Source organism: Pelodiscus sinensis, chromosome 18 (genome assembly GCF_049634645.1).
Source record: "Pelodiscus sinensis isolate JC-2024 chromosome 18, ASM4963464v1, whole genome shotgun sequence".
NCBI classification, from domain to species: domain Eukaryota; kingdom Metazoa; phylum Chordata; order Testudines; family Trionychidae; genus Pelodiscus; species Pelodiscus sinensis.
Window position 1 is genome coordinate 4212937 of NC_134728.1, and position 14427 is coordinate 4227363.

Below are 14427 nucleotides of genomic sequence, written 5' to 3' on the forward strand. Positions count from 1 at the left end.
CCTCTGCACTGCGAGACCTAGGCGGACAAGGGGCATGTCAGCGGATGCAGCATGAATCCGGCCTGCAGGATAGGAGGGGTTGGAGTTTCCATTAAAGAGACTGTGGGGCGAACCCCCCAGGCCCTGTTGAAAGCACTGACAAAACTCCCAGTGATCCCAGCAGAGGCAGGATTTCACCCCCCAGATCCACCAGGCAGTGCCAAGACACGCAGACTTAGATCTGCCTCTTTATACACAAAGGTCCGTCCTAGTCCAGAGCAGTCAGAACCCAGGGCACTGCCTCCCGATTCCTCAGTCGGACAGTCACACAGGGCAGCAGAGGGCTCCGGCCTGGCCCCTGCATCCCATCTCCCACCTCCATGAGCCACAGAGGGCCTCAGGTTGAGCAGAACCTGGGCACAGGTGGGGGAAGGCAGCACGCCAGGGCTCCTTGTGCCCCAGCAGAGATGCACTGAGGGCTCAGGCGCGAATGCACAGCACCCCAGATCCACAGGCCAGCAGTGCAGCGGCCTAAGGAGTTTCTGGAGCCCTCGGGCAGGAATACCAGCCACAGAGCGGCTGCCTTCCCTCACACGGCCCCAGCACACGGTCCAGTCACTGGGGCTAAGTTCCCTGCCGACGGGCACTTATCCAAAGCCTTGCACATGATCACGCAAAATTCCTCCACTCGCACAATCTGACCTGAAGAGAGCTGGAGGGGCCAATACATTCAACAACCCCATTTCAGGGAGTGTGTATCCCCTACTTCAAAAAGCTCTCGGCACGTCTTTGGAGCTACCCACGCCGTGGCAGGAAAAACAAACCTACCCCCCCACGTACGGCCCACGCCACCTCTTAATGAACGACAGACCAGCAGCTATTAGAGACTGAAATAAACAGCAACTGCCTAGCAACCCACAGGGCCATAGAAGGGGGGCAGAAAAGTAAGGGGAGATGGCTGACTACAGAAAGAACATAAAAGCAGCCCGACTGGGTCAGCCCAAAGGGCCATCAAGCCCAGTGTCCTGTCTGCCCACAGTGGCCAGTGACAGGTGCCCCAGAGGGAGAGAACACAGCAGAAAATCATCGAGTGATCCCTCCCCTGTGACCCATTCCCAGCCCCTGACAAGCAGAGGCTAGGGACACCATCCCTGCCCTTCCTGGTTAAAAGCCATTGATGGACCTATCCGGTAGTTCTTTTTTGAATCCTGTTAAAGTCCTGACCTTCACAACAGCCTCTGGCGAGGAGTTCCACAGATCGACTGTGCGCTGCATGAAGAAAAACTTCTTTTTGGTTGTTTTAAACCTGCTGCCTATTAATTTCATTTGGTGAGCTCTACTTCTTATGTTATGGGACAATAACTTTTCGTTATTCACTTTCTCCAGACCTGTCATGATTTTATAGACCTCTATCCTATCCCCCCTTAAACTCCTCTTTTCTAAGCTGAAAAGTCACAAGTCTTTTTAATCTCTCTTCATATGAGACCCGTTCCAAACCCCTCATCATTTTTGTTGCCTTTTCCTGACTCTTCTCCAATGCCAAGATATCTTTTTGGAGATGAAGCGACCACACCTGTACAGAGTATTCAAGATGCGGGTGTACCATGAATTTATACAAAGGCATACGAACATAAGAACAGCCAGACTGGGTCAGACCAAAGGTCCATCCAGCCCAGTACCCTGTCTGCCGACAGTGGCCAGCACCAGGTGCCCCAGAGGGAGTGAATCGAACAGGTAATGATCAAACGATCTCTCTCCTGCTATCCGTCTCCACCCTCTGACAAACAGAGGCTAGGGACACCATTCCTTATCAATTCTGGCTAATAGCCATTAATGGACATAACCTCCAGGAATTTATTTAGTTCTCTTTTAAACCCTGTTATAGTCCAACTCTTCACAACCTCCTCAGGCAAGGAGTTCCACAGATTGACTATGCGCTGTATGAAGAAGAATTTCCTTTTATTTGTTTTAAACCTGTTGCCCACTGGTTTCATTTGGTGGCCCCTAATTCTTATATTATGGGACCAAGTAAATAACTTTTCCTTATTCACTTTCTCCACACCACTCATTATCTTATAGACCTCTATCATATCCCCCCTCAGTCTCCTCTTTTCTAAACTGAAAGTCCCCGTTGCTTTAGCCTCTCTTCATATGGGACCCATTCCAAACCCCTAATCATTTTAGTTGCCCTTCTCTGAACCTTTTCTAATGCCAGTATATCTTTTTTGAGATGAGGAGACCACATGCAGTATTCCAGATGTGGGTGTACCATGGATTTATATAAGGGCAATAAGATATTCTCCATCTTATTTTCTATCCCTTTTTAAATTATCCCTAACATTCTGTTCGCTTTTTTGACTGCTGCTGCACACTGCGTGGACGTCTTCAGAGAACTATCCATGATGGCTCCAAGATCTCTTTCCTGATTAGTTGTAGCTAAATTAGCCCCCATCATATTATATATATAGTTGGGGTTATTTTTTCCAATGTGCATTACTTTACATTTATCCACATTAAATTTCATTTGCCATTTTGTTGCCCTATCACTTAGTTTGGTGAGATCTTTTTGAAGTTCTTCACAGTCTGCTTTGGTCTTAACTACCTTGAGCAGTTTAGTATCATCTGCAAACCACCTCCCTGTTTACCCCGTTCTCCAGATCATTTATGAATAAGTTAAATAGGATTGGTCCTAGGACTGACCCTTGGGGAATACCACTAGTTATCCCCTCTCCATTCTGAAAATTTACCTTACCCTTTGTTTCCTCTATTTTAACCAGTTCTCAGTCCATGAAAGGATCTTCCCTCTTATCCCATGACAACTTAATTTACCTAAGAGCCTTTGGTGAGGGACCTTATCAAAGGCTTTCTGGAAACCTAAGTACACTATATCTACTGGATCCCCCATCTCCACGTTTGTTGACCCTTTCAAAGAACTCTAATCGATTAGTAAGACATGATTTCCCTTTACAGAAACCATGTTGACTTTTGCCTAAAAAATTATGTTCTTCTATGTGTCTGACAATTTTATTCTTTACTATTGTTTCAGCTAATGTGCCCGGTACTGATGTTAGACTTACCGGTCTGTAATTGCTGGAATCACCTCTAGAGCACCACGCAGGGAGGGGAAGGGGGCGGGGCTGGCTGGAAGCGGGGTGGAAAGCAGAGCCTGGGGGAGATTGGGGGCTGTGGGCCTAGAGGGGAGGATGGGGGGTGGAGAAAGGGGAGAGGGAAGCCGTGCTGGTGGGCGGGGGGCGTCCGGGGGCCCTGCAGCCGCTTGCCACCACGGAGCGAGGGGAAGGAGGGCGGGGCGCTGACGTACACGGCCAGGGAGCATGGCCATGTACATCAGCATTACAGACGCACAGACACTAGGCTACTATATATATGATTTTTACACTTTTTTTTTTTACACTTAATTTGTAAAATTAAGGCAATAAGAGAGTCTCCGTCCCTTTTTTTCTGCAGAGACATCACGGCTCAGTTTTTGCTGCCTTTGAATCTCAATAAATTAGCCTGTTTGGGGCCAGCCCACAAATTCCGCACAATCCCAAGTGCTTAGAAAAAAATGCGGAGAGGGGAGGAACACTCTGGCAAAGGTGGGGTTTGAATAATTAACAAAGGAAAAGACACAACCATGTTTCCTCCTCTAGCCTTTTTCAGGTGGTGAGGCTGCCCAGGGCAGGGGAATTTGCCTCCTTGTTTGCAAAGTGCCTGGAACAAACGGAGTTCTACTGTCACATACTGATCCAGAGATGTCATTATTCCCCTTTATTTGGCTTTGGTGAGGCCACATCTGGAGTTTTGTGTCCAGTTCTGGGCCCCCCACTACAAAAAGGATGTGGACACATTGGAGAGGGTCCAGCAGAGGGCAACCAAAATGATTAGGGGGCTGGAGCATATGACCTATGAGGAGAGGCAGAGGGACTTGGGTCTGTTTAGTTTGCAGAAGCGAAGAGTGAGGGGGGATTTGATAGCAGCCTTCAACTTCCTGAAGGGGGGTTCCAAAGAGGATGGAGAGAGGCTGTTCTCAGTAGTGACAGATGGCAGAACAAGGAGCAATGGGCTCAAGTTGTGGTGGGAGAGGTCCAGGTTGGATAGTAGGAAAAACTATTTCACTAGGAGGGTGGTGAAGCACTGGAATGGGTTACCTAGGGGAGTAGTGGAGTCTCCATCCCTAGAGGTGTTTAAGTCTTGGCTTGACAAAGCCCTGGACGGATTGATTTAGTTGGGATTGGTCCTGCCTAGAGCAGGGGGCTGGACTTCTGAGGTCTCTTCCGGTTCTATGATTCTATGATAAACAACTAATAACCCCCCATCTATCATCTGCAAGGAACCACCTTCATATCGCACAGGTGCTATCCATACTCAGGAGATTCCCTCTCACACACTGCCCCAAAAGCACATTCACTTTGCCCTCTGTCCCCCCTCCCTCCTGGGGTGCCTGTGGGTAACCTGATTTTCTTTTTAGGGGGGAGGTCGCATAAGCCGGGTGAGCCATTTCCTTTTGCAATATGGTAACTCAACCTGGAGTTCTGTACAGGCACAACCGTATGGGGTGTCCCGGAGAGTCGCACACAGACAGCCTGCACAAAAAGACAACTGCAGACAAAATTAGCACCTTCCTGGATAAGGAAGAGCCAAATTAAATGGAGTTTGTGTTTCCTTTTTAAACAGCTTAGTCGCTTGAACGAAGTAGAAGTGGGTGTTGATATCTCCCCTCCCTCCCCCAAGCTCACCCAGTGGTTCCACTGGGACGTTTTGCTTTTTGTAATTGTTTAAAAGCTCCAGCCTGTTTCGACTGTCAATGCTGGATGGTCATGTCACTGCCTGCCTTGAGCGCAGGGGACTGGAGTAGATAAACAGCTAAGGTCCCATCCAGTTCTGCATGTCTATGATGGACACGAACCCCACTAGGCATTTTGTGACCTCTCCATTGATTCTCCAGGAATATTCAAAGGAGTCAATATTGTGAGGTGCAAGGGAGGAAGGGAAAGGGGTTGAGTGTGGGTCAGGCTTAGCCAACATGTGCTAACCTTGCCAGAATGGGAGGGTTTTTTCTAGTGACGATGCAAGGGCAGAGGTGCTAGAACAATTCACATAGTGGGGCTGCTGAAAGCCACTAAACTAAACTATAAACCAGGGGTCTCAAACTCTCGGCCGGAGCAATTGTGCAACCTAGCTCAGGAATCCATCGGGGGGAGGGGCTTTCTGTTCCCGTCCCCCAAGCCCCGCCCCTTCCCATTACCACTTTCTCCCTCCCATGGCACCCTGTCCCCTGAAGACAAGGCTTTGGGAATTTCCGGGCGGGGAGGCAGCAACGCTCAGTCCCTCCCCCCTTCCCCTCCCCATTCCCTGCAGCAGTGGGAGCCGTGGGGAAGCAGAATGAAGTGAAGCGAGTGCGGTACGGGGGAGGGGAGAGCTGATTGCTGCTGCTGTCCCGTACCTCAGCGCTGGCGGGCAGTAGGGAGGGGAAGAGGCGTTTCAAAATGGAACCGCGTCACCGCTAACGATCCTGGCGGCGACATGGTTCCACGCACTGCGGGCTCTGCAGCATGAAACTGAAATAAGCACCTGGGGAGGAGGCTTTGCAGCGGGCTCTGTAGCCAGCTCCCTGGGAGCGGGGCTGGCAGCCCCTGTCAGCCTTACTCCCAGGGAGCCAACATGTAACCTGTGGGGGGAGCAGCCCCTACCTATGGTGGGCCCTGCAGGGATAGAGCAGCCCCCTGCCCAGGGCGGACAGGGACGATGCTCCAGCCCCTACCAGTTAGCCAATTAACCGGTTAACCATTATCATCGCTAGTGGGCATGAAAGCACCAGCATATGGGACGTCATGTCACCACATGGAAAGCAACTGGGGGAAATCCATTGCCAGAGCTGAGGGAGCCTGTGTTGGCGGGGGGAGGGGAGAGGTGCAGTAGGTCCACAGAAGTATTGAGAGATGGGGCCGGCAGGGCAGCTCCACACCCTTGCAGCCAGCGGCCCGATGTCAGGATGGCACTGCCCACGAGGGGGCGGTGATAGAAATGATGCGGATAAGACACTGACTCAGTGGGAAGGTGCCTGCAGTACCCAGGAAGAGCCAGGCGGTTTAGCTCTCGTGCTGAGAAATCCTCCATACGCAGGGAGCGAAGGGGCGCCCCGACCATTCGACACACACACGACCCGACCACTGCAACGAACCACAACCCGCAGTTCTCCTTACCCCTCGGCAGCGCTGAAAATGGTACTTCAGGCCATAAATACTGGGGAACTCCAGCCAGCAGCCTGAGTTGGGGCACTTCACCCTGGAGTGGGCCTTGAATTCATCTTTCCACCGGTTCATCAGGGGAAGCTGAGAAAGGGAGACACGGTGGCAAGCGGCTGAACAAACACCTTCCCGCAGCCCGCGAACGCGACGCACTGGGGCAAGGATTTCAGAAGGGCCGGGACAACGTTTGCAGTCTCAGAGTGGAGTCAACATGCGTGCGCCTGCAAAATGAACTACAGGAGCCGACGCTCGCAACTAGCTCTGTCACAACATGCTTTCTACCCTCCGTCGGGCACACCTCCTCAGACGGGTGCACCTGCTTTCACAGGGAAGCCATCCTGCAGTCCCAAACTGCACCCGCACGAGGGAATCAGCCCCGCTCACACTGGGGTTCCCTGGTGACTAACATGCACGCTAACTCAGCCCCATCAATCATAACAAAAGTCACCGCCGTGATTTAACTACCCCATATTGCACAGGCTGCTCCATGTACCATCCAGGCCAGAAAGCTGAAGTTCAACAGTACAATTCCCCAGGGAAGAACTCCCACCTTCCTAGGTGCCGTCCGATAATTAAACCCGCCCCGACACACCCACGGTGAATAAACCACATCTCTCATCCACCTCATGGAAAACACTAGCTTGACACGTAAAAGTGACTTGTGAGGCTGAGCGTCCAGCTGGAGGCACCACGCAGAAGCCACAGAGAAAGCGCAGAGTACCTGCCCGCTGAAAAGCAGGGGTCTCAACCCGCCCATCACGTCTGGGAGTCTGGGCTACATTTATTTTTCATGTTATGCCAATGGACAATTCCAGCCCCATCCAACCAAGGCCTGTCCCCATTGGCCGCTCGAGTGAAGAAACTTCATGATGGACCATGCCAGTTAGCCATACTTTATACATAATGCCCATACCCAATCCACAGCCCACATCATCCAATAGCCCATGGCGCTCTCCTAAGCGCATCACGCTTTGCCTCCCAGACGTGCATGCAGTCCCAGCTTCATTAGCACAAGCAACAGCAGGTCGAGCCTGAGCAAAACCACTTCCATGAGGGCAGCTTGAGGGCTGACCTCTGTGTGCGTCTATATCCCTTTTGCCCAGGCAATTGCACGCACAGACACAGGCGTTTTTGAAGTCAGCATCCCGGGGACCTGCTCCAGAGGGGTGCTGAGCCCAAAGGGCACTTGGACTCACCGGGCACTGTCCACGGTCAAAGCGCGTTAGCGACTTCCCACCTAGCTCGGCGGGTTGCTGGAAGGACTTGGCCTGGTGCTAACCCAGGCAGCAAAGCAGCCATTGGAAGGGAGTGCTGTTTGGGATGCGGCTGGTTGTAGTAGCTCCCTGTCTCTCCGGCAGACGCCCACTGGCTGGTACAGCAGCGCCCTCAAATTCCATCACATTAACGGAATTAACACCCACCGGGGCCTACCCCATCTCAGAGCACGGGGGGTTGGGTTTTTTTACTAGCTCCTTAGCAGAGGAGCTGAGCGGCATGAGGAAGGAGAGAATTGCAGAGAGAGACGGGGAGAAGTCAAGGCACAGATGGATTTGGATTCTTACAGGAATGTCTTTCAGCACCTGGTTTTCCGCCTTGGGCCGCCCTTTCTTCTTGCCTTCTGCTTTGTCGCTGGTTGCGTTTCCTGCAAACAAACACAGAACATAAGGCCTGCAGCTCTCCAGCTAGCACTCGGAAACCTTGATTTCTGACCTTGCACTGCAGTCCTCCTGCCTATTATCCAGCAGGGATAGCCCAGCCTCTCCCAAACCTCCTCCCACCCTGTGCCGTGACTGTCCCAAATTCTTGCCACCACAATTCAGCAGGGTTAGAGTCAAACTCCGAGCAGGCCAGCAGCCAATCCCCAGGGAACTTCAAAATGCTTAGCTGGGCTAGATCTGCTCCGATTTAACCCAGAGGTGGGGAACCTTATTTAGGTCAGGGGCCACTGACGCACAGAAAATCAGTGGGGGAGGCCGCACAAAAATGAGAAAAAGAAAAAAAAAAGCCAAATAACCCTCACTGACATTGCCTCTGGGCTAGTAGATTTTGTGGGTCCCGCTACCCTCTGGGATGGGGGCAAAAATGAGGGTTCAGTGCATGGGAGAGGGCTGCCGGGAAGCAGGCTTGGGGTGCAGGATGTGGGAGGGAGGGTGCAGGATCAGGTTGGGGGGCTCTGGTTCCCTGATGCTGGGGAGGAAGCCCCATGCCTCAGGGGCCAGATCCAGGCAAGCTGGGGCCACATCTGGTCCCCCGGCCACAGATTCCCTACCCCTGTGTTTAACCCATCGGCTTCCGCAGGAGCAGAACGCGGCCAAAGCCGGGCGCTCCAGACATCCAGGCCCAACTCGTCCTTTTCTCTTTGTCTTCAACAACAAACAGGCGTGGGCTGGAAAAAGGAAACAAACCCTGATGCCCAGTGAAGGCAACCATGAGCAAAGATCCCGCCACAATGGTCTCCTAGCAACGGGCAGCCATGGGCCCATGGCGGATGTGCTTAAAATGGAAGCGTTGCGGCCGAGAGCTAGGCGTCGATGGCATGGTTGGAGGAGATTGAGGACTTATGGCCATGGAGCTGGTCGTGAGGGGCTGCAGCGACTGGAGGGGAGCCAGGAAGGAAGAAGAGATGGTGGAGAAAAAGGGTGGGGCCTAATGAGAGGTCTTCATCCATCTTTGTGAAGTGGCTTGTGGGAGAAGTTCACCCCTGTGCCGAGGGGCCAATGTGCCCTGCGAGGGCCTTGGCCTGGCTGACCCTCGGCCTACGCTCAAGCCGTAGCAGTTTTGAGCCTCGTGCCCCTGGGTTCTCCCCATGCCTGGGCCATTGCTCGAACCACACGACAGCCACCCCTGCTGTTCCTGGCAGGAGTTCAGCTCACTCATGGGATCTTTTCAGAGCCCTATTTACAGTGACCTCGCCTCTAGCTTCCCAGGAGCCACGGCGGGTCCCTGAGTAGAAGCTTTCGCTCACGTCCAGCAAGTAGCAGGAGTCTGCCTCCAATGATGGAGGGGAGGCTGGCAAGAAAAGACTAGCAACTGCCTCAGGCTGAGCTCTCCTTGTTGTAGGAGCTCGCTAGCTGTGTCTGTTCCTGGGGAAACACCCCACTTTCTGTGGCCAGCCTCCCCCCTTTCAGCGCCACTTCCCTAAGGAGGGGCATATGGGTGTGTTTCATAGGCCCTGCCTGGGTGCAGGCCCGCGCAGCGTTCCACCAGACACCCCACACAGGTCTCTATGGTACTTTTGTGATGTCTAGCTTGTGTTCTGGCTCCACTGTCCAGGGAAGGATTGCACCGGAGCTGAATGAATAATGGAGGGTTTGGTTCTGTTAACCCAAAACAATCCCCCCCCCCCGATTTTTTTTTTAGTAAGGCTGTCACTTTTAGTTCCCCTGTTTTCGTTTTTTAAAAACAAATCCAGCTCCGTTTCTAAATGAAACGCCGTTCTGGGAGGAAAAGCTGACTTTGTCCTTTTGAAAATAGTCCAATGAAAAGTTGAAACATTTGTGACGGGTTGGATCACAGAAATCAGAGGTGGGGTTACAGCCCCTCCCCAGCACAGCAACATAGACTCTACAGTAGCTCAGATCTGGGAGGGCTACAAGGGCTCAGCACGCAGGAAATCAACCCCCAAAAGGGATCAAAACCCCAAATAAATCCATTTTACTCTAAGGTTGTGTCTACATTGGCCCCTATTCCGTATAAGGGATGCAAATGTAGCACTTTGGAATAGGCAAATCCGCGGGGGATTTAAATATCCCCCGCGGCATTTGCATTAACATGGCTGCCGCTTTTTTCCGGCTTGTAGATAAGCCGGAGAAAAGCGCCAGTCTGGACGCGATCCTCCGGAAAATAAGTTCTTTTCTGGAGGATCTCTTATTGAAAGTAGGAATAAGAGATCCTCCGGAAAAGAGCTTATTTTCCGGAGGATCGCGTCCAGACTGGCGCTTTTCTCCGGCTTATCCACAAGCCGGAAAAAAGCGGCAGCCATGTTAATGCAAATGCCGCGGGGGATATTTAAATCCCCCGCGGATTTGCCTATTCCAAAGTGCTACATTTGCATCCCTTATACGGAATAGGGGCCAATGTAGACACAGCCTAAGGGTGCGTCTACCCAGCAGGGCTAAACTCAAAAAAAGCTATGCAAATTGAGCTATGTCAACTGCGCAGCTTATTTTGAAATAGCTTATTTCGAAATGGGGAGCGGCTACACAGCACTTATTTTGAAACAGGGCACTCTTCTGCCGACTTCCCTTACTCCTCGTACATTATTTCAAAATAACTGCCTGGTGTGTAGACACGGACTAAGTTACTTCGAAATAACGCTAGTTATTTCAAAATAATGTTGCTGTGTAGATGTACCCTAAAAGTTTAACACAGAGAAAGCTCATTAGGTCCACCCACTTTATCATTATGCACAATGATTGCTCCGCTCCAAGTAACAATTATTTACAATGGGCTTGATAATAAACAAAAGTGTTTTCATTAAGTATAAAAAGTAGGATGTATGTGGTTGCAAGTGAAAATAGTCAGATCAAAATAAGTTGAAAAGGTAAAATAAACAAAAAAAAAAAATCAGCTAATTCTAATCTATTAAGCATTTCCGGAAAAGGGTGCCAGTGTAGACGTAGCTGTCATGTGCAAATTCTTACCCTACACAGTTATTCTGGCCTGAGTCTACAGCTTTTTTCAGAGTTCTTTCGAGTTTTTTGTTGCCAAGTTTCTTCACCTGTATCCTCTTACGGTGGGTGAGGCAGTTTCAAAGGCCAGCTGAAGACAAAGCCCTGATTACTTTCCATCCCTTAAATAGACTTTCCCCAAGAGTGGGAACCCTTTGTTTAGACCAGTGTTTCTCAACCAGTGGTACGAGTACCCTTAGGGGTACTTGAGAGAAGTCTGGGGGGGGGGGTACGTCAACAGTACTGAAATGTGGAGAAAAACTAAATTTTTGTTTTAAGTTTTGTAGCACTTTATTATTTTTACACTTTTTACACCCAAAAATGTCATTGCCCACCCGGCTATGATTAAGTTGTTTAAACAAATGTGTAGCAATGGTAGAAAAAAATTGTGTGTCTGAAAACTAGGTACTAGGGGTATTTATACTTTTTTTTGAAAAAGGGGTACTTTATAAAAAAAAGGTTGAGAAACAGTAGTTTAGACTACCCATCCCCATGGAAAAGTGTTAGATTCAAGATGGACTCCAGTACCAGGCAGCATGGTCACATGACTTTCTAGGAACCACCACTGTTCAGGCTTACAGAAAAAATCAACAGGTCGTTGGCTTGAGTACTGAGTCATTAAGTTCCTAAAGTATCACTCATAGCCCTCATTAGCACATTTAAAGCCAGAGTCACACTTCATATGTCTAACTGCACATACAAGAATGATACATACACAAAAATAGATTACACAGATTCAGCAGATTGTAACTTTAAAATTGATATGTTCCATGATGCATTTTGCATAATACAGCTTCAAGTTATACATATTCATAAAGCACAAGAGGGGCAGTGACAACATGAAAAAAGGCATTTTCCCCAGCCAAAACTATTCACCAAATTCAACCCAAATTCAGGAATAGTTTTGGTCCGCGTGAAACAGCATTTTAAAAAATCAAATCAACTATTTGTCTGAAAAATGTTACCTAGTTCTAACCCTCACTCTATGTGTGAGCTTGGATTATCAGTTTTTGGGCTATCAAACTTGCTGAATCCATCAAAGCAGCAAGGTACCTACTCAAATGACTCTGGTTTGCAGAGTCCATCTGCCAAGCTGAGGTCCCACAGGGCTGTATTTTCATAAGACTTCCACTAGCATCCTGCATTACAGCCAACATAATGGAACCTTAAATATACTCTAAGTCAGCAAGGCTAATCCACTGAACATCCACTAAGTTGAGCTCCATTGGTATTCAGTGACCTAGGTTCTGTCAACTCTTGCACCAGTGTCTCCTTGTAACTTTAGCCAGGTCTACACTAGACCTAAAAGGTTGGGTTAAGGTTCACAACTTCAGCTACGTAACATACGTAACTGGCTTACCTTAAACCGAACTTGGTGCTGTCTACTTAGAGGGAGGCTGACAGAAGCAAACACTCCTGTCAGCGTCCCTTACTCCTCATGACTGCTAAGAGTACCAGCTCCGACCGAGGCCACCCTTGGTGTTCGATTTAGCGGGTCTTACCTAGACCCACTAAATCAAACGCCAGAAGATTGATCTCCGGTGTGGCGAGCAAAGACATGGCCTCTCTCTCATTTCAAGCCGGACAGACACTATCCTGTCTAATTTCACAGAACCCTCCTTGGAAACAAAAGCAGAGATAAAGCCCCAGTTTGGTCTAACCCTGCTCAGTTTTCATTATTGTCATGAGCCTACCAGAGCCAGCAGAGAACCCCTCTGAACAGTCAAGGGATGGCAACTAGCACTTACAAATCCCAGTGCGGGGCGTTAGATGAATGCTGACATCATAACATTGCGGTCTCCAGCCTACAGCCAGGAGGCCTACTCAGCAATACTCCAGTTTTGCACTGAAATCTATGGAGCTACTCTAGAATAAGACAGGATCCGAGTACCAGAGAAACCAGATAATCAGCATCACCAAAGCAACATGGAACTTCACTCTTCCTCTTCCACTACAGATAGTCAATGTCCCAGGTGGGTTTTTGGTGAAAAGATTTTTCAGGGGTCTATTCCACTCCCCATGAATGGGGCCATGGGCAACCAATAACGTAGGTAAGAGAAGGCACAGCCTTTCCAAATTGCCTAGATGCTCTTCCCATCAGGAAGGGCCGGGGCCGAGGCTGCTGCATGGCAACCCCAGCCCTCCAGATGGCCTGGAAGGTTCAGGCTGGAAGTGGGCGGGGCTTGGCTCCAGGGGCGGGGCCTCAAGTGGAAGGGGCGGGGGTAGAGCTTGCCTTCCCCAGCGGGGCCTTCACCCATCACCCATGGAAGAGGCAATTACATATTTAAATTCCACACAAAACAGGCAGAGGAAAAGATTGCCCCTGTGCTGTTCTGGCCTACCGCCTCAGTTAACAGCTCAGATTCGAGTTCCTTACAAGAGGAGGGAGGCAGTTTCCTTCTCCTCCCCATCCATCTCGGGAGATGCTGGGCTCCTTCACACCAGACAGGTCAGAAACACTCTCTTCGGATGAAGAGGCCTGGCCCTGCGAAAGTCGAGCCTTGTCGAAAGCAGACTGCAAAGGCGACAGGTTTGCTGACATCCTTCCCATCTGCGGACAGTGCTGTTTATTTTGCAAACAGAGGATTTTGGGATTCAGCTGAAGTATTTACTTACTGGCAAGGGATCAGAAAAGCAGCCAGACGCACTTTCAAGCCACGGTTGAGTTTCCCTTGCTTCGTTACAGAACAGGCTGGCTGAATTAGGGAAAGAGTGGGCTATAATTTCCGGAGGGAGGCATAGGCATCGGGTGAAAGCCCAGCTGGGGAAGGGAAGCCCCAGCCCCACCCCTTTCTGCCCGAGGCCCCACCCCTTTCTGCCCGAGGCCACGCCCACTACCAGCCCGATCTTCCAGGCCATACTGAGCGCCGTGGCTGCCATGCTGCAGCTCCGGCCCGGCTCTCCTTGGTTACCGGGGAAAGCCAGGCTGCCGCGCAGGGGCGGGCGGGGAACAGCAGGCTGCCTTCCCTAGCAGTGGCCCCAGCCTTAGGTGGTCATTTATGTAGGCAATTTTGGGAAGGCTTTGCCTTCCTTCAACTACATTGCCAACTGCCCATGAATTTTGGTATGGGGTCTTGGGAAGGGAAGGAGTGGGGCTAGAGGCAGAAGGGGGCGGGGCCTGGGGATTAGCCTACTGTCAAGAGTTCTCTAAGGCTGGAGGCTTTGAATTGAAAGCATAGCAAAGGACTCCCAGCCTTGCCACTATGGTGTTGCCTGGCAGCTGTCTGGGGTTGCTGTGCTATTTAAAGGGCTCTTGACTCCGGCCCCTGCCAGGATAGTACCACCACCATGAGCCAGTTAAATAGGATCCTGCTGCATGGGCCATCACCTAGAATTCGGTGGCATGGGTCGCAGGATCTAAATAGAAAGAAGCCAGATGCAGTCCGCGGGCCGGATCAAACTTTTGCTCTTTAAATGAAAACTGCAATTCTCATTTCAGAACATGCCTCCAACAGCCAGGGCGCTAAGAAAAATACAGTAAGAGTGGTGCTAATATGATCCTAGCGGCCTTTGCTCAGCACATGTTTATA

At 50.5% G+C, this 14427-nt stretch overlaps 1 protein-coding gene across 4 annotated transcripts in view; it reads right to left on the minus strand.

Moving 5' to 3' along the window:
- ZNF512B (zinc finger protein 512B) overlaps positions 1-14427 on the minus strand; it is a 99375-nt gene that overhangs the window by 61864 nt on the left and 23084 nt on the right. For 2 of the 4 annotated variants that reach the window (XM_075901007.1, XM_075901006.1), the window contains exons 3-4: positions 7790-7869; positions 6183-6311 (exon numbers count right to left, since the gene is read on the minus strand). In XM_075901007.1, coding sequence (XP_075757122.1) covers positions 6183-6311; positions 7790-7869 — 209 coding nt within the window. The remainder of the gene's footprint in view (positions 1-6182; positions 6312-7789; positions 7870-14427) is intronic. The other 2 variants (XM_075901009.1, XM_075901008.1) reach the window with 2 other exon arrangements.